Source organism: Nanorana parkeri, unplaced genomic scaffold (genome assembly GCF_000935625.1).
Source record: "Nanorana parkeri isolate BGI_ZX_2015 unplaced genomic scaffold, ASM93562v1 scaffold1479, whole genome shotgun sequence".
Classification (NCBI taxonomy): Eukaryota; Metazoa; Chordata; class Amphibia; order Anura; family Dicroglossidae; genus Nanorana; species Nanorana parkeri.
The window spans coordinates 97,921-124,266 of record NW_017307747.1 but is presented as its reverse complement, the minus strand read 5'-3'; the positions used below and the strand labels follow the sequence as shown (position 1 = coordinate 124,266).

Genomic DNA, 26,346 nt, shown 5'->3' with positions numbered 1-26,346 from the left:
GACCTTAGGTGGAATTACTTTGTTCACAGTTCTCCAAAAAGACAAACCATTAATTACAGTTGTCCACTCCTGGGCCCATTCCTCTGCTGTCACTAAGGCCCTAGTAAATTTCAGTGCTGCTGGTTACTTTGACAGCACGTTTGCCTCAGAAAATTCCATTCCTCTGCCTTGTACAGCTTCACTGGATCCTAGCATCTATTTTATGCACTCACACCTGGCTGCATCCCATTGTTATACTATACGATTGATACTTGTTTATAGATATCCTGAGGCAGAGATTGCGCTTCTCATATTTGATCGCCATCGGTTCTCTCTCCATCCTCTCTGTTGTCCTTGACTGTTTCTGGGGATGACTCCCCGACTGTGCGGATCCACTCACCACTAATGTCTCACTTATGGTATTTATGTATGTTATTTAATTGGTTCAATTTTGTTACTGGTTTGTCAATTATGTTTGTAATATTAATATACTGATTGGCATATTCATGTGAATCCTAAAGGTTACCTCCGACTTCCTGATGAAGCCTCGGCGAAATGCATAGAAGGCTGGACGCAGTACAGACTTGCAGTATATCTTACTTTGTTTATGACTATTTATATAAAATTATTTATTATAATGTAATTGATAAAATAAGTTCAGTGTATTTATTATGCATGTACCATGCACATGTACAGAGTCCAGGGAGGTTTTATGCTGTTTGATCATGGATACTAGCGGGTATATTTTTATCATGTGGATCATGGAATCTTTTAATAAATAAATGTTATTTACTATGTAATTTTGTCATTACTATGTTGTATTATCCCTAATTGCATTTTTTGACACCTTAAAAGCCCCATCTATCTCTCTTTTTTTTGCTCTTCACTGGCCATTGATGGCAGACCCCTAAAGTCTGCACATATTACCCACAGACCATTCAAGTTCATCTGGCTGTAGGGGCCTTACAAGGGAGTCGGTATGTTTCCAGGTTATTTCCTCTCCACACTAGCCTATTGTTTTGGGTTACCTGTGGCTACAGAAACATAACCCAACCTTCAACTGGCAGATGGCCGAGATCCTCTCTTGGTCTCCACAATGTAATACTATGTACATCTATAGGCCAGTTAAGCACCTTTGTACATATTCGATCTTCACTTTGCCTACCAAATATCTGAAGTGCCAGGATGTCTTTGATAAAATGCATGCTGGTACTCTTCTGCCACATCAATTCTGGCCCTACAACCTTTGGCTCCACCTGAGAAACCATGTGATAAGTGTTTTTTACCTGAGAATTTTACGCATTAAATTTTTGCAAACTTACCATAACTCCAAGACTGCCAGTCATCTTTGTAAGAATCAGATTACTTGGGCTATTGCTTGCCAATTCTGGTGGCCATCTCTCCACACTGACATGGCCGCATGTTTCATTTGTGCCCAAAGCAAATCCCCCCGGCACCTTCCTGTGGGCCTACTACAACCTATTCCCAATGGGGACAATACTTGGTCCCACCTAGCCAAAGACCTTATCCTTGACCTTCCTGTGTCTCGTGGTTACAATGTTATCCTCATGGTTGTCGATAATTTTTCCAAAATGTGCCATTGCATACCATTTAGGAAGTTGCCCATGGCTCAGGGGCTTGCCTTGGTGTTTGCCAGAGAGGTCTTCCGCTTACACAGTATACCTAAAGAGATAAACTTGGTACCCTGATCCGAGACTATCTCTAGATTCTGGCAGGCCTTTTGCACTCAGTTGAGAATTTGTCTCTTCTTCTCCTAGGCCTATCATGTGTAGTCCAATGGCATCGGTGAGGGGTCCAACCAAGCCCTGGAGCAATTCCACCACTGCTATGTCTTGGGCCATAATGACAATTGGGCTGATCTGCCACCCTGGGCAGAGTTTGCTAGGAATACTGCTATTAACTCGTCCTCCCAAATGGCCTCGTTCATGGCTAACTACGGTTTTCAGCCATCTGTGTTACCTGAATCTTTTACGCCTCAGGACATTCCGGCTTTGGTGGATCAGCTCGGAAAGGCGCTCCGTTCCTCCTGGGTGCAGATTCAGATTCCCTTCATGCCTCTATGCAGCGCCAAAAGCTTCAGGCAGATCATAGGTATCTACCTGCTCAATTCTACCAGGTCGGGGAGAGGGTATGGTTGTTGGCCCTTAACCCCGGAGTACCTACTCCAAAATTGGCACCCCGTTTTATTGGGGTTTTCTGTATTCTCCAGAGGGTTAACCCGGCTGCTTACACACTTGACCTCCCTTCTAGCATGTTTATCTACAATGTCTTCCATGTGTCGCTCTTGAAGCCACTAGTGTGTAATCGTCACACAGCACCACTCCTCCTCACCCCATTCCTGTCGGCAATCATGAGGAGTATGAAATACGTAGCATCCTCGACTCTCATCAGGCCAGGGGTCAAATCCAGTACCTGGTCCACTGGAAAGGCTACGGTCCTTCCTCTGATGTTCCTACCCCTGCCCTCCTCTGTGCCTTCCATGCTTGCTTTCCCTATAAGCCTTTTGTTCTTCTGTGGGGGAGGGGCTGTTGAAGGGAAAGTACTGTCAGGGTTTCATACTCCTACTCCTCCAGTCAGCTTGGTTACAGTATGGATGGCTTCGCAGTATGTTTGGCACTGTTGTTCCTCTTTGGTGCCCTCTTATGACCAAACCCGCAAACATCATCATTCCGCAACTACTAACTAAACTCCTAGCCAATTTTTGTCGCAGAGTGATGATGCAAACACCAGTTCACTATTTAACCTTCAGCTTGTCTATTCAGTCTCCACTCTTGCGTATGTTAAGATATACTAAGCGCTCTGCTGTTCCTGTTCTCCGTGTATGACCCAGGCTCTGACTGATCTCCTGGTTCCTGACTCTGACTATTGTTTCCGTTTATCCTGCTCTCAGCGTTCCCGGACCTGGTTTAGCTGACTACCTGCTTTGGCATCTGACATCTGGCTTGGCACTGACGGCATCCTGGAATTTTTCTATTGTTTTTTGCCATTTATGTCTATTGTTGTTTTCATTCTCCTTTTATTTATATTTAAACCTGCACTTTACGTTTCTGTCTGGTTTCTTGGTTCCCCAACAACAACAAAAGATTTGTATTTCTCATACGGCAACCACTTCAATCCAGTGGTAAAATCTCACTCCCTCACATGCTCTTTTCCAAACTACTAAAGAGAGCACCCTGTCAATATCAACTCCTGAGGTAGACAATTATCAACCCTTGTGGAGACCCTTTTACCAGACTTTGACCATATGGCTGTCAGAACTATTGGGGCTAAAAGGAATCAAATTAAAAGGCCTATACATATTATTTTACATATTTTTATATGGGCATCACGGAAGCCATCTTTGTCTGTCTGTCATGAGGTGAATGCAAGTTCATTATTCCTGGTTGAAGATTCTCACAGAAAATGTTAAGAATCTTAACACATACCTTCCCAGGTCGTAAATTGTGGGGTCCTAGACAACAAGCACAAGATAAGGACTGGCCATGGTGCCAGGCTGTGTTATAATGAGACTGATGACCGTCATGTCTCAATTTAAAGAAACTGGAATGTTTTTTTTTTCTCTCGTTACTGGAAAAAGGGAATCATTTAGAAGTTGCCTTATGAATAAGTACTATTAGTTGCTAGAGATGATATTAGCAATAATTTATATTGTATTATTATATTATATGAAGCATCTATATGCCTACTTAATTGAATAATTTCAAGTATTTTCTTTTAAATATATGTACTTTTATAATATCCAACCTATATTCATTATATATAGCTTGAGTTTACCCATTGAAATATATTAGTATGTATTATTAATACGGTGGGTTTATATTTTAAGTACATAGAATTAAGTGGACATACAGAATTTTTTTTATCAGTGAAACTATATGTGGAGAACCACAGGTATTTGGAGGAAAAATGTTAATGTTAATTGCCGTGGTTTAGATTTCTGAAAGCTGTATATCTATTAGGAGACAGCAAGTCGGGCAGATACTGCCGTAGAACAGACCACCCTATTATATTTATGGTTTTGTCCAAGGCTTAGGTCAGAGGTTATCTCTTATGAAAATAGTAGAATTTAATTAAAAAATGCCAACTTTTATACAGTCCAATAGTAAAATGATGCCCCATCTGATATCATTAATTACGTGGAAGACAAATCCACGTCCACATTCTTTGGGGATAAAAGTTTGGAGCAGGAAAAAAAGAAAACGGAGATCCAAAAGAAAAAGCAGAAAGGAAGTACATACTAAGGGTATAGGTCAGAAGCTGATGACGGCTGACCAAGGGAGCTGAACTAAAGAGAACCTAGCCATCTCTGGTTTCTGAACTAAGACAAAGGTGACATCTCTCAGACAAAAGATTTGGCAATCTTTGGTAAAGTATACATTTCTATTTTTCTGTAGGCAATTGACTAGCCACATATATATCTGACTAGACCATTTAGTCCTCATAGCATCTAGATTGAATTGAGATAATTTTAAACTGCAGTATACATTATATCTTTCAATCTTGGGGAGAAATACACAAATATGTATAATCTCCTGGAAGCTGATTTCAGTTTATAGTCAATGGTTTAGTTATGATGTATACTTAAAAATAATTTAGTGGAAGTTTGACTTTGCCTTAAATACATTCTTGGCTTATAGCCAGTCCTGTGCATGGTGTAACACATAAATTTGAGTTTGAGAACATCTGTTGGCTGAGAGAAATCAAGTGTCAAATCTGAACATTTTTGTTTTCACATTCTGTGAGCTACTGATAAGTTACCAATTGTATTCAAGAAGTTACTCAGTTTTGTTACATTGATATTTTGAAATAATATACTGTGATTGTATTTTTCACATTACTTGTGTTATCTATATTATTTACATTTTATTATTTTTGATTTGTGGAAATAAGTTGGGAATCTCCTTAATTATAGATCCTTGCTTGTTTGCATGAATAGAAAAACTGTTTATTTTAGCAGTAAAACATTCTGACATGACTATATTTGCTTTTAATGTATTTTAAGCATGTTATTTTCCTGTAAAAGATCCCTTGTAGAGACATCCAAAAAGCCTGAGACTTCTGCTGGGTACCACCATCTTTGATGTCATGTCAAAGCCCCAGGAGACTCAGAGCTGTCAATTAAGTGAATCTCTGTAGTATTTGCTCCTCCCCTGGCTGCTACAAGGAAGGTTATTTAGGGAGCTAAAGGGAGAAGCGGAGAAAATAGACTCTCCCAGAAGAGGAGAGGGCTATGATGTGCAAGGAGGAAGGGGACTGTGCTAGGGAATTTACTTTTTCTGGAGTCAAAATGTCCAGCGAGTGCAAAGGCACATTGCAAATGAATAAAACAAAAATCATTTATAGAAAGCAAAAACATTGCAAGTAAGCATTTTAACTTTTATTCTGTACTGTTACCCCCAATTTTTAAGCTAGTGACAGGGCCCCTAACAGCAGCATTTACCGAAAATCACTTTGGATGAACAATTTACTTAGCCTAGGCAACAGAAATTTTAAACAATAAGATCTAGGTTTGATGTTTTTTGAATATTATTACCTGTACAAAGTTGGTTCTTAAGCCAATTCAATTCCTTCACTTTTATTTGTCCACCTACAAAGTACAAAAAAAAAGGAAAAGTTAGATTTGGAGTGAGATTTGATGATGTCACTACTGTGCTGCTCACTGTCATTCTCGCTGAAATCTCTAACATAAGAAAGTAAAAGCCTCGAATTACCAAGATGGCCAGAAGATTTATATTCATCACAGGTGGAACCTCCATTCCAATAGAGCAGTTATCCCAAGAGGTTCCACCTGTGATGAATACAAATGTAGGTAAATATAAGGAACCCACAAAAGATGGACCACATCTCTACAAATACCCCAGGTGAAAAGTGTCAGAGGTTGGTCGTCAGGCAGTCATTGAGCAGGGACAGGATTCTGTCAGCTGTCAAATTGGAATAAAGTTTTAAGGGGACGCCAGTGGTATTCGGTGCTTTCTTTTTGACACAAAGCACACAAACACACACAACAGAGCATATGCTTATACGTACACAACACCCAATGTAAGACACACACATAGTGCACATAGACAGAACACACAAACCGCAGAAAGCACATGGATAACAGAGTACATATTCAGCATTTAACAGAGAGTAGAAATTACACACACAGAACAGAAAATTCACAACACACAGTGTGCAAATCATATACAAAGCACAAACCATATAAAGTGAAGGTACACAGGACAAAACCCACAGTGCATGCTCAGCACAGAACATGCAAATTATATACAGCGAAGAACATGCAAATTATATACAGCACAGGCCACACACACACAATTACAGCATACACAGCACAAAACACATAGGCCATACACAGTGCAGAAGATGTATATACAACACATACACACAGCACAGAAAGGACCCACAGAGCACACCATATACAGCCCACAACATGAACAGCACCATACAAAATGCAAACAGCTCAAAGTACATACACAGTGCAGATCATATACAGAAGAGGATGTGCACAGAGAACACACATAATGCTTAGTACACAAGCACGATACACACATCACCAAGAACACAAAACACAGAGCAAGCAAACACAAAGCTCAGTATATAAGCACAATACAGAGTACACAAAATGTAGTGAGCACACATACCAAGCGTAGCATAGCACACAGTGAAGAGCAAATTCATAAATTACAGAGCACATTCAATAAACACTACTGTATACAAGCACACACAGACACAAAACACCATAGAGCACATGCAACACAGAGAGTATAGAGTATAAACACACCAAAAAAGCACATACATATACACATCACAAACTATACACCAAGCATACAAAGTACAAAACACCCAGTGAGCACAGATCACACATCAGATAGCACATTCACAACACAAGCTGTCCACAGCACACTAAACACAGAATGCTATTTTGCACAGTGTACACACCATAGATAGTGTGTGAAGCTCCACAAACATGTACCAAAGACCACACTCAAAAGCTTTCCTTTATTGTCTGATTTAATCAAACAGGACATCACAACATTATTTTTTATCCAATGTAAATAATTCGGTGTTTAACTGTCTACATTTACAGGTATTTGCTACATAAAGCAATGGCTTTCTTGTCCAGCAGCTTTTTCAGAATCCCATCTCAACCCATGATTCAAGTTGACATTTTTTCAGTGTTTCCTCTCTATAAAAGCCCTGTTTTGTAGGACTTGTTACACTGAACTGAGGTACCGTATACATTTTTTTTAATGCAAGGTCATGCCCTTCATCAAACACTGCTAGACAAAGAAAACTGATTACAATCTATTAGTATGTCTGTAATTTACCAGTTTCTCTTTTATAGTTACATTTTGAAGCAACTCAAAGAACTTTATAAAAACAAGCAATATCAAAAAGGTAAAAGGCAGTTCTATACCTGGAAGCATATTGGAATGACTTCCATTCACATTGCATTTCACATCTGAACTGACAGTACTACTCCTACAACGAACTATTGTTTATGCTCTTGTGACTCTGAAATGTCTACACAAGTAAATCATATTTATTTAAGCTGTGAATCATTGGCCAAAGCCAAACCTTAACTGAAGGAAATTACGATGACAGACTACCATTGCAAAACATGAGTTTTGTGTTAGACATCTGTTTGCATATTATAAAGTGCACCTCCAGCCAAAGCCTGTTTTTAATTTTGGATAGAGTAAGGAATTAGAACCTGTGTCAATTTTTTATTTCTGGATATATCCCCAGCTGGGGACGTACACCCTCCCCATTTGTTCTGGTAATGATAGTCACTGAGACAGAAAACGATGGGAATTCAAAATGTTACAACTGTCACCGGAACAGAAAGTGAGAAATTACATAATTGTGATTACGTCTTTAAAAGGGAACTAACTAAGTGAGGGGTTAGGTACACATATGTGATATAATTATATAGCCCTATCTGTCCTCTAAAAAACAATATATAATATGTGTGGGTACATTTAGTAAGAAAGTATATTACTGACGTGGAAGAACCACACAGCAAAAATGTAAAAAATGTGTCAGTCATTTATGAACAGAACCTGAAAACTAGCTCAGTCATGAAGGGGTTAAAGACATTTCTTATCATTTTTTGTTGTATCCTCAGGACAGGGGGTAGACATCACATCATCAATCAGAAGGGGGTGTTTTTTACAACTCAACACAATGGATTTTCCTTATTGAATTAATAAATCAATCTAGTTTAGATCTAAAACTAAAAAACATTTTTTTTCAGCTGCAGATACCCTTCAACATTACAAGAGGTTAAAGTTTGATTTGAACACAAAATTATTTTGTATGTAACATACCTACAGTTAAAGTTGAACTATAGCCAAACAGCTAAACCCAGTTGAAAAACGTATATAGTATGTAAACTGTTTTTTAACTGCCTGAATATTTGCAGTTTCATTCAGTAACTTTTGCTCATCTAACCCCGTCAAAGAGGTAGCACCAGATACTATTGGTAGGGGACTCTGTTATCAAAAAGACAGACAGGGCAATATGTCACCAGGACCATGATAGTCCAACAGTATCCAACAGTATCCAACAGTATGCTATTTACCAAAGGCTTGGTTTTGACACAATGCAGATCAGGTGAATAGGTTGTTTGGAGGGATTGTGAACACATTGCTGTCATGGTACACACTTTAATATGGGGGTAGGGTACAGAAACAAACAGGGGCGTAACTAGAAACTACAGGGCCCCATAGCAACTGTTTTAAGGGGCCCAACCCCCCCCCCCCCAAAAAAAAATGCATTTGAACACCTCCCACTAATGTTGCCACCCCACACCGCTTATATTTGCTACATACAGTTTCTAATAAATCTCAAATGGAAATACTATTTTTGAATCTTTTTTCAAGCGGAATCCTTAGAGCAGTAATATCATCTTACCGGAGTTCACAGCAATCAGGCATTGTTGGTCCTGAAAGAGTTACTGCCTACAAGCTGTGCTGACAGGTAGGAGGGTCACGATGCAGGAATATAAGTATTTTCAGTGAGATTTATTAGACACTGTATGCAGCAAAGAGCTGTGGGGAGGCAATGATTAAAAGGTCGGTTATTTTATAGCCTTTCACTCTACTTTAACATTGCCACCAAGGAACTGGGGAAAGGTGTATAATTACATGTGTAATTTAACACCCCCATTCCCCAGCTTCATTGGTGGCAGCAGTGTATTATGCCCCATCTCCTAAGATTAAGGTATGCATTGTGCACAAATCAGCCCTCATCCTTTCCCCTCTCCAGCAGAAAGTAATTAGTGGCAGATTGCCATTGAGGCCTGATTCACATCTTGCGGCCCGGAACCGCCCGCCGTCGCGTGCTGCGGTTGGGGCGCAGCCCCGTTGATTTCAATGGAATCATATCTGCGTGGCACCTTTTTGTGCCATGAGCGACCCTCACTTTTAGGCGGCCACGATTGTGCATGTTTGCACTGTGGTACGCAACCACGCAGATTGCTAGCTGTGATTGAGGTTCAATTTGAAATGAACGGCACTGCAAGCATGGTTTGCGTTTGTGTGCGATTCCAGGATTTTGCAAGAAACTGCGCGGATTGCTGCGTGATCCCGGATTGTTCAGATGTAAACCGGGCCTAATTACTGTAGGCTGGAGATGTAACGATTTGGACTTCAATCCCCCCCCCCCCCCCCACATTTTAGTGAACACATGCATTGTGTACAAGCAATATACACTCAGCGGACACTGAACTGCCTTATAACTGCAACACTAATCACCCTCCTCCAGGTCAGGTCACATAACTTCTTGCAGCTGCCCGATGTGATGGAGAGCGCTCAGCCTGTGGATCAGCCCGGATTACCTCAGTATTTTGTGTGCATAAGTGAAGAAGAATTGGGAAGCGTTCATGAACACCTGCCATCCATCATGACTTCCAAAAAAGGGCTGAGATCAGGAACAGCTGAGCTCTATCCAGCTCTCACTGACCGGAAGGAGGGGAGGGGGTCAAGCATCGTCAGCTACACTGCAATACAAGTGATGGAATGGAAGATGGCAGAAGAACTATTTGTTCAACATACTCATCCTCAACAGGCCCCCCCTAGTGGCCGCGTGGGTTGCTATGGCGGTATTTCCACCACTGGAAACATACAGTATAACATATAGAGAGAAAGGGTCAATGGGGGCCCTTAATATAGAGGGGGGTGAAATAAAGGGCGAAAAAGGGCTCAAACCAGTCAGTAGGTAAATAACATTACCAATGTCCAATACAGAAGTCTAAAGGAAATTAGTTGCAGTTCAGGAATGTGCAACAATAAAATACAAAACACAAGCACTAAATGAAGAGGTGTGTACACAAATGCTAGAAGTCCAACAAACACATTGGAGGATCTAGAACTTCTGTTACTCAAGGTGGACTTTGACTTTGTGGGAGTTTTAGAAACCTGGCTGGACATCTCGCATGAATGGGTACAACCTGTTTTGGAGGGACAGGGTCGGTAGGAGAGAGGGAAGGGGGGTATGTCTGCATGTCGAGAGCATTCTGAAAGTGAAAGTGAATGTGAGAAGAGTCATCACTAATTAGAGTTGAGAGGGTGCAAAGTCTTTGTGGTTAACACTGAAGCTAATTGTAAACTGATTGTGGATGTATGCGCCCCCCAAGCATAAAGGAAGAAGAGGAGACTCCGCTCCCCTCAGACTGCAATTGCTGGGAAATAGGGTTGCATAATTATTATGGGGGACTTTTATCCCAACATTGGGCAAATGGAACTGCAGACTCAATTAAGGAATGCTGTTTTTTTTAACTTATTGCGGTACAACGTCATGGAGCAAATGATTGAAGTATAAACTAGATAAAATGCTATATTAAGATCTAATAATTTCAAACAACATGAAGCTGGTTGCACACATACCAACTAGGGTAATGGTGATCACAGGGTGAATAAGTTTGCAGTAAGTTACAGAAAAGAGGGACATGTTGGTACGACGAAGTCTAAACTTAAAAAAAGCAAACTTCAATAAGCTGCACTCTTTACTCTATGATACCAAATGGGACCAAATATTTCTAACAACACAAGTAGCATTGTTTTAAGCACACATACTAAAAAATGGCAATTGCCAGTGCATAACTTTGGGTAAAAAAATATAAAAGAACAAAAGTTAAACCTATGTGGCTGAATATGACTGTAAAACAACATATCAGTGAGAAAAAAAAAACTGGCCTTTAAAAACCTTAAGATGGAAAGCAGGAAACTGCTTTCTTTAAGTGTAGGCTGTGCAAATATTTTCTATATGGTCATGTTGGCCGTTATCCTTTGTTTTTTTCTTTGCATTATGTCTCTCGTTCTTTTTTACGTTATGTTGTTAAAATCGAAAACTTCAATAAAAACTATCTGATTTATAAAAAAAAATTTAAAAAGCGCAATCCGGGCAGCTAAAATAGAATACGAAAGACATATTAACACAGCCAATAACACCCCCCAAAAAAAAAAAAAAATAATTCTCCAATATATAAACAGTAAAATGGTAGGAAAAGAACACATGGGCCGCATAAAAGGGGAGCACAGGAGGTTGATCACAAATGACAGTGAGAAGACAGAGGTATTAAACATATTTTGCTCCTCTATATATTAATAAAAACAACAGGTATGATGAACAAAATTAGAAAGTGAAAAGCAATGTGCTGAATGTGCCACAGTTGTTGACAGAAGTAAGGGTCAAAACAGACTACAAAAACTTAATCTGAATAAATCCCCAGGTCCAGATAACTTACACCCATGGGTACTTGAGAGCTTAGTCAAGTTTTATCTAGATTCTAGACTATTGTTTCTAATTTTCAAGGACTCCTTACTGACTGGAAAGTTGCCAACTGACTGGCGTAAAGCAAATGTTGTACCAATATTGAAAAAGTTAAATAGCTAGTCCTGACCGAGAAGCCTCATATAATGTGGGGGGTGCTGAAGTGGCCGCGGATGGCGCAGCCAAATATTTGCAAAACAGAAAAAATGGTCACCAGCACTCCAAGTTTTCTTCAAAATGAAATCATTTTATTCATTCTTGCGAGTCATATCACCATGCGTGGCCATGTTTTGGAACCTGTCCGGTCCTTTCATCAGGCAAACAAAAGTGATCTTTGTTTGCCTGAAGAAGGGACTGGACAGGTTCCTAAACGTTGCCATGCATGGTGATATGACCCGCAAGAATGAATAAAAGGATTTCGTTTTGAAGAAAACTTGGAGTGCTGGTGACCATTTTTTTCTGTTTTGCAAATATTTTGCAAATATTTAAAAAGGGTTGGGATGTCTACCAGGGAACTACAAACCAGTCAGCCAATCATCAATAGTATGCAAATTATTGGAGGGAATGGTAAGGGACTATATTCAAGAATTTGCCTGCAGTAATGGTATCATAAGTAACAACCAGCATGGATTTATGAAAGACCATTCTTGACAAACCAACTTATTAACATTCCATGTGGAGGTGAGTAGCAATTTAGATATAGGAAAGCCAGTGGACATAGTGTATCTGAATTTTTTCTAAAGCATTCAATAGAGTACCACATAAATGCTTAATATACAAACTACACTCTATGGGCATTGATGAAATGGTGTGCATATGGATAGAGAACTGGCTATAGGAATGTGCCCAGAGAGTATTGATAAATGGCTCATTTTCTAAATGAACTAGGTTTGCGATTGGCATGCCCCAGTTCACACCACTAAAAGTGCGCTCCAGAGCGGCCAGCCTCTGGAACGCACTGTATAGCAACAAGGCAGGTTCCCTGCATCCAGTGGCGGGAGGGGGTGTGGTGGTGCACTAAAGTCATTGAAATGCTGCAAACACTAGTTTTGCAGATCGTACTGGACCGTAATGCAGGCATCAATGTGCCATGTGTTCAGGTGCGGGTGATCGCACTGCAGACGGGGGGTGTGGCTGTGATGCCATTGACTTCATTGCACTGCCATGCCCCCTCCCGCCCCTGAACGCAGGGAGACTGCCGGGATGCGTTACAGTGCGCTCCAGACGCTGTCCACTCTGGAACGCATTGTTTGTGGTGTGAACCGGCCCTCAGGGCCAATGCTGTGTAACCTGTTTATTAATGATATTGAGGTTGGTATCAATAGTCCTGTTTCAGTGTTTGTTGACGATACCAAAAATTTAAGGTAAACTCGACACAAAATATAGCAGCATTACATTACAGAAAGACCTTGACAAAATAGGGGGGGTGGGTAACTATATGGCAGATAAGGTTTAAAGAAGAACTCCAGGCAGAAATACTCTTAACCCTTGATGTGCAGCTACCCTGGCACTGCATGGGTGAAGTGCTCGTTTTTCATCTAGGCACAAAAATAACAAACATATACTCACCTGAACCTTGGGGCTGGCTGGCTGCCAGACCAGTCCCTGCAGCCTCACTCCACAAGTTTAAGGTCCTTTGAGTCATTACTTCCAATTCAGTGTATTGGGCGTGAGGGTTGCCGAGGGATGTTTCATGGCTGGAGCAGAGGAGAAGAGAGGCTGCAGGGACACTTCTAGCAGCCAGCCGCCTCTGAGGTTCAGGCGAGTATATCTCTGTTATTTTCGCTCCTAAACAAAAATGAGCAGTTAATCCTTGAAGTGCGGGGGGTAGCCTCGCTTCCAGGGTTAAGATTATTTCTGCCTGGAGCGCTTTTTTAATACGGAAAAATTGAAAGTTAAGCATTTGGGTTTTAAAAATATGCATGCAAGTCACTCATTAGGGGGAACTCCTCTGCAGCATACTGTAGCATATTTTTTATATACATTCCTTATTAGGAATTTCAAATAAAAAATATAAAAAAAAACACAAGAAAGTAATGCAACCATACAAAAATATCAACTTCAGCCAGTCATCTTAGTTGGAGCAGTTGAAGACTAATGGCAGAAATAGGTAAAGATAACACAAAGTCACAGTGCAAGAGGTGTAGACCTTGTTACATAATAATCTCACTCCTTAACACCTCTAAGGCCATTCACATGCCATTATATAAAAGATCTGGCCCCACAAGAAAGGTAACAACCTATCTCCTAACAATGTATAAAAATAAGAATTGAATAATGGGATTAACAAACTTCTTCCCAGGCCAGCACCCACATAGTGAACCCCACTCTATATCTAAGGCCCCGTTCCCAATGAGCGATTTATCGCGCGGTAATTCCTGCGATATCGCGGCTCTCCAATGCTTGGCAATGGGGCAAAGGGTCCTGCTGTCGCGGGTCGTGCGTCGCTACAGCAAACTCCCTTTTTAGTCAATAGAGTACCAAGTTCGCACATCACTGAGCTCGGTCGCAGAATCGTCACGGTTTTCTACCTGGTCTAAAACCGCTTTTGACCTAAAGGGTCCTTTGACCTAAAGGGACGCTTTTTGGATGCCATGGACGTTCTCAAGTTTCCAGGCAGAAAGAACAGTAAAAGTGCAGGCAGGGCACTGGACAAAGCTCTAGGGACAAAATTGAAGTGAAATAGTTTGATACATAAATGTAATTATAGCAGATTACATTGTATTGTGTGTATTCTGTGTAAATGTCATGTTTTCACTTTTGAATTTCCCGCCGGCTCCTCCCCTCGCTGTGACGCCCGAAAACGAAACTGAAAGCTGAATGCCGGCATCGGCCGGGCGCACACAGCAGAGGACACAGCGGGCTCGCAGGTGCAAGGTAAGTGACACTTTTCTGCAATCCCGAGTGTGGCTCGGGGTTACCACTCTTGGTACTGAAAATTAACCCTGAGCCACTCTCGGGAATACCGCCAGGGAGGTTAATACTGGCATCAGTAGCTCTATTCTAGTGCACCATCTTCAAAGGTATTCTAGCAAAGTTTCCTGTTAAAAGGGTTCATTTTTGTACATAAATTAATAATTTCACCTGCCTCAGCTAGGTGAAAACTAATATGTTGTTGTCTCAATGGGAAATAAAATAAATTAGATTGTTTGTGTAACAATTGCATGCACAAAAATGAATAGTGTAATATGCTAAAAACGAAAATAGAGAGATATGTTAAAACATTATGTTGAAGTCCAGAGGCTTTATAGAGTGCTGGGTGGGATGAAGCCTCCAACCCTAGGCCCACGTTTGTCTTTTTAACAGCCCTTATTGAGTCTCAGGGGCTCAAACCACCAAGGAGACAGAACGCTGAGTGCTTCTATTGCTTCTATTGATCAGTTATTTATTTAGAATTCCAAATTTATTTATTTTTTCTTGTGATTTTGCATTGATTATTTAAAGTTTAACCAATTTGATTAACTGGTCTTATTTATACTTTTTTTATTATCTTTAAAAATAGTAATTTTATTAAGAATTTAAAAAAAATAATAATCAGTGAATTAGATCTAGTGCACTAGTAGTATGTTATCAGAAAATAATACTCTGAAAAAAAATGTATAGGCTTCTTTATAAACCAGTAGTAAACATATATCACATAGTAAACATTTCAGGGCCACACAGGGTCCCTTCATCAGGGCAACAAAGTGTTTGGTCTTTATAAATTAAAAACACTATGACTAAAACTGCACAGTACAGTAAACTCCCAGTTATCCGGCACCCACAGGGATTGGTAGGTGCCAGATAACTGTAGTTTCTGGTTGCTTGAGAGTTACTATTAACCAGCCAGGAAAACAAAGACTGCTGTGTAAATTATATTGAATGACTGCATCATATATGTCATTTTTTATTTTGCTCATAGTTCCACTTTAATCCATATTGTCACTCTCTATAGCTCACACCTTCCTATGTTTAAGACATACATGTAATGTATTACTGAGTGATAACCCATGATTACTGTGGTGACATGCCCATAGGGAGTATATAAGACAGCAGGGATTAGTCCTGTTGCCTTAGGAGGTTCTGCCACATGGAGGAGAGATGGTTCCCTTCCAAAAAGTTCCTACTTATTGAGGACAAGTAAATGCTGATTATGAGGCTGGACAGAAGGCTATAGAAAATAAAGGTTAAGGGTTCAATAATGTTGGATGTTTCACTGTATAATGTTATATTCTGTTAACAGTCTGCATATGAATAGAAAAACAACGAGTTCCTTTCCAATCTGGGATCTTGGTGACTCAATGAGGAAATAGAAGCAATTAAATTAACCATAACCCAAGTATTTGGGATTAAAAGAGAGAAGGGGGAGAATGCTAGTACATTGTTAATATTTACCCTTATACAATTCATTTTCCCACAGGAAACATAATATTAGGGATTCAGGTTGTTTACAAAACGTTGATACCGTGTAGGTATCCTCCGACAGTAACACCCCTCCTGGCTTGTTAGGACATAAATGGGTGGGGGGTACTGGACTTGGGGTGTTCCGAGCCATATATATATATATTTATTGATATTGCAATTATTGTAGACAGATGTGAAAACTTGTACAATAATTTCAATTTTTTGTATTATATATGTTTTTAGAATACTCTGCCACATCTCCTGCTTTTCATTGCAAAAGGTGTTGCATTAGCTTTCACCCCATCAGAAAAATCAGCGAATATATATTGGAAAGTGTGTGGACTTCAACATCAAGCAAAGGAACTGCTTACTGATGAGAGGATAAAAACAATGTATACAGTGGCTAGGACAAGTAGAGGAAATAATTATTATTAATATTATACAGGATTTATAGAGCACCGACAGTTATAATATAAGTAAACATTACAGTTACAATACATTTAAGACAAGATGGTTAGGAGGGCCCTGCCTGTGAGAGCTTACAATCTAAAATGTACATGTTTTTATGACTGTAAAGGCTTGTTCACACCAAATGCAGACCAGTTCTGCATGAGTTTCTGCACAAGCAAAGCAGTGTGTTTTGCCACGTTTTTGCTGCATTCAGGGAAGTTTTTTTAGTTTAAAATGGGCTTTCAGTGACTTCCAGTGCGTTTGCATGTGTTTTTGATGAGTTTGCATGCGTTCCAGAGCAGGAAAAATAGGGCTTGCTGCAGTTTTTTTACATGCTCTGGAACTGAACGCTGCAGTGTGAACTAGAGCCCAAAATACCATTGGAATACATCGGACGCAGTTTTGATCCGGTCTTAACTGCTCTGCTCTGCTCCTGGAACGCGCTTGGTGTGAACTAGCCCTAAAAGTTCTAAAGATTTTTGTACAGTACAAATAAAAGGATGTAAAAATTAGTTTTCTAAAAATGTTTTGCTCGTTATGGGAAATCGTTTTATGAGGCACCTAAAAAGTTCCAACTATCTGGGAGAAAAATGAGCTGTTGCCTAAAGCTAAATTTAGGGTATAATATTATGTATCGATATTTTTTTACACATTTTTTTGGTTTTCATTTCTTTGGTATAAACCGATATTCATTTCAATCTGTACAAACACAGTGCACAGTGAAAATGAAGATCTCAAAGGCTAAGGATATTTTCAGTGCTGAATGACCTTTAAAAGATTGGGAATACACACTTCGCTATTTGATTATGCAGAATTTCCAGGCTGCACCTAATTTTATTTATTTATAGAGGTTATCCTGTTAAAAATGAAAAGTCAGTGTTACACAGAGGCTACCACACTTGCTGCTTAAATAGTAATCCCATTTAACCGGAGGGGGTGGTGGTGATGATGGGGGTGGAGGGACTTTACTTATCTATATGCCAACTTTCAAAACAGTCAGATTCTACCTTTTCAGGGCATTGGAATGAAAGAAGACTGCCTGGGACAGTTCTAATCATGTTTAATACATAATGTCCATTTTTTATGATTATGTATCAAATCATTTCTAGATAGTAAACAGGAAAATTACCGCACAAACACAGGTACAACTGTCCGGTGTCTTTTTTTTATAGATCTTCAAAAAACACAAATGGGGCCCAACAAACAGCTGCATGCCTCTAACATGTTTCACTACACAGGCCTAATCACAGAGGTAAGCCTGTGTGGTGAAACATGTTAGAGGCATGTGGCTGTATGGAGGGTGCTTATTTGTGTTATTTGAGATGAAGATCTATCAATAAAGACACCGAATGGTGGTACCTGCATTGTTGCAGTGATTTTCCTGTTGTTTACCGAGTTGGAGCATGAGCAAGCTCTTTTATCTGCACCCTAGTGGGTCTCATGAAGTTGAAACTCTGAATGGGAATTGGAATGGTGATATTTTTTTCTTTTAAACTGATTAAACATTACTAGATGGTGTTACTCAAAAAAGCTGAGTCAGGGTGGCAATAAACTACCAGATCTAGCCAGCAACTTCTAAACAGGAGTATTCTGGTTAAACAAGAGCTCCGATTTATTTAATGCAGCAGGGAGATAAAGACAGCTTTACAAGGAACCGACAGTTCAGTTTATTGTAGGGGAAACAGCAGCAATTAGAGAAGTTTTCTAATCTCTCCAACTGCTTGATCTCCCCAGAACAGAGAATGCTGGCTGATCCAGCCAAAAACTACCAGATTGGGAGACGTGTTAAATATCTAATGGTATCTTTAGAGATATTAGGCATCCTAAACAGTTTTTGGCTAATACGTACGTTATACCTTTAAGCAGTTTTGAATGTTTTTCAAAGCATCAATATGCAACAATGAGTTGGTTTCCTTTTGTGTACAAGGACATTTTCTCCTGATGTCAATAAGCATACAGTTTAAGTCCATGTACAAGTTTAGATTTAGCTATATAATGTATATGAAAACCTTACATTTAGAGTTTTATATTTCTGTACTGTGATGTTTGTGGAATTTAGCAGGATTGCAGGGCACAGGGCTTCCAGAAAAACAGTATTTAATTCAAAAGGTTTTATATTAATACTAATAATAATACATAATAAAAGCCCACTTTTTTCAGCACAAAAGCAATTAAACAAACTCGCCACCTTACCAACTTAAAGGGTAAGTACAGTTACCCATCAAATGTGAGAAATTAAAATTACCCCATCAAATTCTTAGCAAGAAGCTCTGCTCATTAGTGACCGTGCTGAACAATGAGTGTTCACCATTTGCAGTGCTGGGCTGAATAGAGTACGCATTGTACACTGGCTGCAGTGGGGAGGCGGGGGGGTTGGGGTGTCGTTCAACAAAGGTATGAGGGGGGGGAGGGGGGGAGGATAGGAGGGTTCAACAACACAGATTTGTTAGAGGAAAATTTCAGTTTCTCACGCTCCAACTACACAACCTCCTTACTACTCCTCATCTGCTCTCTACAGCTTCCTGTCTTTTACATAATTCCTGCTGCAGATGGATTAACATACTGCCCCTTAAAGGGACCACAACCCAAACAGATGGGAAGTATAGTGCCCTTCAAGGACCCAACCCTGGTGTCCTGTACAGCACCATAAAACGGCTGATCTTGTGAAGACTAGTTTTATTGCTCTATGTAGAAAATGGTCATCATAGCATGTAGTACTTTAGAATTGTGCTGCTCATGGGTACATCTGTTTGATTGCAATTCATAAAAAATTATGGGATTTGGACTGTAAAGCACTTTACATGGATATACTTAGGTTAACTTTTAAATTAATTAATACCAATGCCTATGGAATTTGCCTTCTGGAATGTCTTCCTGATCCAACAGTCTATATTTTAGTTATATTTTGACAAAAGTTGGAGTCCCATAGTGCACATTAGATAGACTCTTTATTGTGGCTGTAAGTACAATAACACAGTTAACTTTTACGTAACACACACTGAATTCTGCATGTCCTAATTAACTGTTAATCACAAGTGAGCTGTGAGCAGCATGTACTTCAAATCAGAAATTCTTTGCTTGATAAGGTGACCAATGTGAATACACGATTGAGCTAAATGCAGCTGCAGTGTACATGCACATTGACATATCAGAAAAAGCACCCTGATCAGCATTTAGCACCTACCATAATAAAAGATCACATACCCAGCCTACTACTACCTTTATCTGCAGAACTATAAAATATATAAACAGCAAATGAATGCAGATTAGTACATGATATTAGTACAAAAAGCTATGTTTAATTGCAGTTGAAATAGGGTGTACCTTAAAGATACATCTGATGGAGGATTGCTCCATGAAAACAGAATATTTATGTACATCCTTTTGCCGCACATATTCTAAGGGTATACCCTGTTCAAATGTTAGTAAGACTCTTCGAACTGTTTAATTGTAATCTATAACTGGATGGTTGAGTATCTGGCATCTATGCTACAGAATGTTGGTGACTCTGAAATGTTATCTTTTGAAGTAACACACAGTTTTAGCATTAGAATGTACACTTAAATGTTTCAGTTTTTTAGTAGACGTAGACAGTCCATAAAGCCATTCTGTTTTCAAAAGCATATGTAACCCCTCTGTTCCTTCTTTTTTCAACAATACTCTGAATTTCTAGTGCATACCCGATGATCCTGTCAGTTCCCTTTTCTTACTGAAGCATACTGACTACGCCAAGCATGGAAACAGATCCGTGCTAGTTTGGTCGGTTTTCACTCCTCACCTTGCTAATTGGAACTATAGGATGCCATGCCAATGCACAATGTGCCTGTAGTCCTATAGTCAGCTTTGCAGCCATGACTGCTGCCCAGCCTTGCTTTAATTGATTGACAGTAGCTCCTCGCTGTCAAATATTCATCTGTGCATTGGCCCCTTGGATTCATGCTGCTCCATAGGGAACGTACTGTGTTCACTCTGCTACTGTCCTCAGGCACTAGAGACATGTGCCCTCACTCGACAGAGGTAGAGATGCTTTGCAGTCATGTGACCATGGAAAAAAAACAAAAAAAAGGTAAATAAACTATTTATTTTACTAAGCTATTTTATTTGCCCATTAGGATGATTTTTTAAATATGATGCATTACTAATTTCACATTATGGTGACTGCAGCATGTAAATTATGATTTCTTTGTTTGGTACGGTAATGGCTGGATCATAAAAGTTGAGCCAAGAATTTCAGCAGAAATTAGAAGCCAATTGATTTTTTGTTTGATATGAGCTCATCAACAATCAAGCATTAGTGAAATTACTTTTTAAATCTTAGTTAGTCTACTATGATGCAAAGCTAAGCGCTTTGGAAATTAGACGGTAACAGCAATAGCTTACCACCTGCTTGTTCCGTGAAGGTTCTGTTTAGGACCATATTTCTCTCACACATTTCTAGGAGATCATCACCAACATCTAAAAAAAATAAAGAAAGAAAAGATCACTAATCCCATGCCACACATAAGTAATAAATACAGGCAGGAGAAGTGAACAATCTAGGACAACATAGCTGAACTGGAAAGTGAGCTGAATTGGAGAATGTTTCCAAATCAGCTATTTTGGCCTAGATTGTTCACTTCTCCTGTCTTCTCCAAACTCTTCACCCTTTTGTGAATAGCCCTCCAAATCTTTTTGCTGTTGTTTTAGATTAGAATTGCTATGAATTACAAACTATAACTTAAGTTACTTCTGAAAAACCCCCCACATATTACATAAAATTAGTTAAATGTATATATAACGTTTCTTTCTTTCTAAGTTTATATTGTATGCTATAAATGTTATAACTGATATGTAAACATGTTATGTAATCTATTAATGACATATGTATGGTCAAAGTATAACCAATTAATAAAAAAAGAAGAAAGTGAGTGGAAAGTTCTATTTTTCCTGTGTACATACAGTACACTTTTCAAAAAATTATCCTAGGAAATTCCTTGCATTTTCCAAGCCGTTCATTTCATCATGAGGTGTTCAGCAAGGGAGTGGAAAGCTTTGGGAGAGAGGAAAATTCAGCAATGAAAAAGGTAAGTCTGACATTTTAGGGATTAAAGCAAAACTCCAGGCACAAAGCAAAATTCACAGGTGAAATACATATACTTGTAGCACCCCCCTGACCCCAGAGAGCATGTGCTGGACTTTAGAGGCAGGGTGGGCTGACATTTCACCTAGGGATGAGTCCTTAGCTGGTTGTGGGATGCAAATGTAAAGTTATTAGTCACTTCAAGGGACAGCTCACATGGAAGAGAGGATAAAGGGCTACAGACACCTTGGAGAGTACAGACTCCAGTGCAGAGGGCTTTTAAACTGATTACATTAGCACTGTATTGTAGAACCTCAGATGGTTAGCAGACATAGCACAGAACTCCAAGGACAAGACACCAAACTTCCTGCAAGGTCCAAGCCCAATTCTGGCTTCTCCGGCACCTTCAGCAGATAAAGTTCCTTCCTGGGTCTCCATTCCAGGCATGGCTTCCCCCTTTACTGGAAGTACAGTTGCAGAACTGGGTTCTGCAGGCCTGGCCAGACAACACACATCACGCACCCTCCCCTAGTCGGAGCCCGGGGGGAGGGTGCGTGCACTGGCCATGAACCTCCTAGTGATTGGCTAGAGAGACACACCTATTCATAATGATTATTGGCTGCTCTGCCATATTGGCAGGGTCACACAACAAACAATAAAAAAGAGCTTAGGGGAAACCAAATGAGCACAGAAATTTTAAATCAGCATAAACTGGCTACAGTCCAGCAGAGTTTGTCAATACAGCTTCCTATGTCACTTTTCTGCCTCCAGCCTGTTCACTATACAGTAAACCAGCATCATCACCTCCCATCTAATGAGTAGGGAGCTGACCCAGGAAGCAGAAAAGCTGACTCGGAAAGCATGAATAAACTTGGAATACGTTAAAGGAGTTCTAAAGTCACAGCATATACATTAGCATGGTAATAGGAATACACACCATAGTTGTTTTAATTATGCAATTAAAGCTTACTTGAAAAAAAATCCCTTTTATGTAGTGAGTGCTGCCTTCCATCTGCCAATTACTTTCAACAGCTTCTTGGATTCCCAGTGTGCTTTGCATTTCTTTCCCTGCTGTTGGACATGAAGCACTCTCGATTTCTCAAGACTACATATCTCATCATGCATTGCTTCCAGCAAGCAATGATAATGGTTCATTGTTCATATGATGAGTTGTAGATCAGCAAGCAAGTGCATATTCACATAGCTGAGTGAAATTGTGTCAGTGCATTGAGGAAATACATCCAATGGACATCTTCAATAAGTAAGTTTACAAACTTCTAGATCAATAAGATTATTAGGAGTAGGATAAAACTTATGGAAATGTAATATAGAAATACATGTTTAACATTTTTGATCATAGATACCCTTTAAAGAGAAGCTTGTCACAGGTCAGTGTTGGAATTTACACAGGGTAAATGACCTGCTCCCTTCCCTATGTGGCATGTTTGGGGGTCTGGTGATTCTTGCTATTCCTAAGCATTGTAAACTGAGAGGAAGGTCACATACTTCCAATACCTGGCAGCACCAGGTACTTCTGAAGGCTTCAATAGATGCTCCCAGAGCAGATCCTGTCCTCTTCCCTTCCTAGAGTGTGTTGCATTGTGGAACAATAGTACAAGCTCTATCAATGGAGAAGAGGGCAGAAAGGGGCAAGCAAGTAGCACAACTTATTACAATCATAGTTGCTGGTGTTCAGCCCCAGAACACTAGAAGACAGTGGTTACAGGATGTATCCAGCACCATGAAAAGAAGATTTTGTCATGAAGCAGCAGCCTGTGAAGTGGGATACACACCATCACAAGTAACTAATGTGAATGGTGCTGTTCAGCTTTAGCTTCAGCCTTGAGGTTGTGTGTATGATTAATGGTAATGAAGTCCAAATTACGCTGCGCTCGAGTGAGTGATCTATAAAACATGTGATACAAATCTAGAAACAGTGTCTTTGATGCAGTTTTCTCAGAAGCCACTACACTTAAGTGTGGAATATAATAAAGTGATAAATATCTACAAGAAAATATAATCTCAGCAAAGGTACAAACCCGTGATGTACACAAGTTGCATGTGTATATAAATAAATGTCTTATAACCAAACTAATCATATAAATAACAATCTATGAAGTGTAAAGCGTCATGATAAATGTACTTTAAAGATAAAGTAAAAAATATTCAAAAAATCAATATGTCAATAGCTTCCCAGTGCTCCACGTTTATTAACAGAAAAGGTCCGCACTCATCAGATAGCCTTTGTAAACTCGCTTAGGGTATATCCAATTGTTGGTCTGCCTCTCAAAAATCCCTGTGGGAGACGTTCAGCAGCACCAACTCCTCCGGCTCTTTACAGATATAAAAACCATGCAACTTCTCCACTTCAGGTCTCCTCATGAAAGGAGGTCCAGAAAGCGACCAAAACTGTTCAAAGGAAAAAATGGGGACATTCATAGTGCAGTATGTCCAATAACAAAAACTTTATTAAAAGGTTAAAAATACTCACAAGAGCCAAGAAACAAATTGCATATAAACACTGCACCGATGTACTCCTTCTATGTAAAGACTGGGGTTTAGTGATCTCAGCGTACACCTGCTCGTGACACACTATGAACGTCCCCATTTATTTCCTTTGAGCAATTTTTGGTCACTTTCTGGACCTCCTTTATGAGGAGACTAAGACTCATCCAGCAACTACTAGATGAGAAGTTGTAGGAGCCCCTCTGAAGCTTTTGCGTTTTCCACCTCCTTTTGTCCTTCTGTCCTACCAAATTATTTAAAGAGTTGAAACAACTTGGAAACTGGACCTGCATTTTTTTTTTTTCTGAAAACAGTAGAATGATGGGATTTACCAAAAAGCTGTATTTTGTTTAGTCTGTCCACACCACATTCTCCCAAAAGGATTTTTACTTCTTCAGGTAAGTTTTGGCAAACTTCAATCTGGCTTTTGTATGATTCTGACTGGACAGAAGGCCAAAAAAGTCTTAATGACACATTCAGACACACGCAAAACTCCAAAAATGGACTGGACAACATTATTGGCACCTTCTCCAAATTGCAAACAATTATTGCATTCCAAGTTTTTGTCGAAAAGCATGGACAACCTCAAGGTTACCTCAAGTCCATCTCCAGAGATCTTAATGTTCCTGTGTCCACTGTGCGCAACATTGTCAAGAAGTTTACAGCCCAAGACACTCTAGCTAATCTCCCTGGGCGTGGACAAAAGAGAACAATTGATCAAAGATTGCAACGAAGGATTGTTCGAACAGTCAAGCATGGTGGAGGTTCACTGATATTTTGGGGTTGCTTTGCTGCTTTAGGCACTGGATGGCTTGACTGTGTGCATGGCATTATGACATCTGAAGACTACCAAATAATTCTGGGGTGCAATGTAGGGCCCAGTGTCAGAAATACAAACACAAGAAATAAACATGAGAATGCCTAAACATGTGTAATGGTAACAATTTTCTGCGCAAAGTGGTGCGTTATCTGAGAGAAATGCAGGGGTGCCAACAAACACACACACACACACTGAGGTATAAATGTGGGTGTTACTAAAATTATTTTAACATACGTGTATTTTGCTTTAGAACATTCAGTAATGATTCTATTACAGACAATGAGGATGTGAGAATTAGGGGAGAATATTTGTACATAGGTAACAAGCTCATTAAATGACAAATGGTTGTCATTACCAGAACTTATTCTAATTGAGCTACGGTGAGCAGTGGAGTACCACAGGGATTGGTGCTGGGCACATTTCTTTTCAATCTATTTATTAATGATCTCTGGGATGAAAGAGAAATCTGGCATTTTAACTGATGACACAAAGTTAGCTTGAATTTTTACAAATTAGAAGGGTATATTACTAAAAGGAACTTGACAAAACGGCAACTTTTGCTGTTAAACGGCAAAAGGTAACTGAAAACATGTAAAGCTATGCACATAGGCTGGGGTAATAGCATTATATTAAATGGTATACATTTGGGGTAAATGGGAAAGGATAAGGACTTGAGAATACTGGTGTACCATAAGCAGCATTCAATAAACCTTTTTAGGCTATATAGACTTCTATTTGATGTTGTTCCCTTTTGTTATTTTGTGCTTGCTTTGTGTAAACATCATGTTTTTCACCTTAATCCACATGCTATATAATTTCAAACACACATGTAAACCCATTTCTTCCATAGCTATTCACTATACATTTGCTTTTAATCCTGCAAGTGGTGGCAGTACTGTTAACCACAACATAAACATTTCAGGAAAGAATGTTAAGAGAGAAATTTACGAAAAAACATAAAAAAATAAAAATAACTTTCCACTCCCTTAGTAAGTACACTTCTAGTCATAAGAGAGAAATGGATATCCATAAAAAGACTGGTGATATCCAAAGAAATCATAGGTACCTGTGTGCCTCAGTGTGAGATAGCCCCACTGCAAGGGTTAAGAATATTTATGCCTGGAGTTCTTCTATACGTTTCAACCCCCTGTTTTCCTCAATGCTAATTATTAGAGGGGGTGTTGTTATTTACACATATTCTGTTCTATACAGGTGAAACTCGAATAATTAGAATATCGTGCAAAAGTAATTGCAGTAAGTTCTGCAAAAGGGGCCCAAACCAAGTACTGAGTACATATGCATGCTTGTACTTTTCAGAGGTCCGATATTGTTCTATGTACAATCCTTGTTTTAT

General features: G+C 39.5%; 1 protein-coding gene across 1 annotated transcript in view; it reads right to left on the bottom strand.

Moving 5' to 3' along the window:
• The window catches only part of METTL22 (methyltransferase like 22), a 112,706-nt gene that overhangs the window by 48,215 nt on the left and 38,145 nt on the right, over window positions 1–26,346 (bottom strand). The window contains exons 5-6 of the mRNA XM_018570214.1: window positions 20,989–21,063; window positions 5,534–5,587 (exon numbers count right to left, since the gene is read on the bottom strand). Coding sequence (XP_018425716.1) covers window positions 5,534–5,587; window positions 20,989–21,063 — 129 coding nt within the window. The remainder of the gene's footprint in view (window positions 1–5,533; window positions 5,588–20,988; window positions 21,064–26,346) is intronic.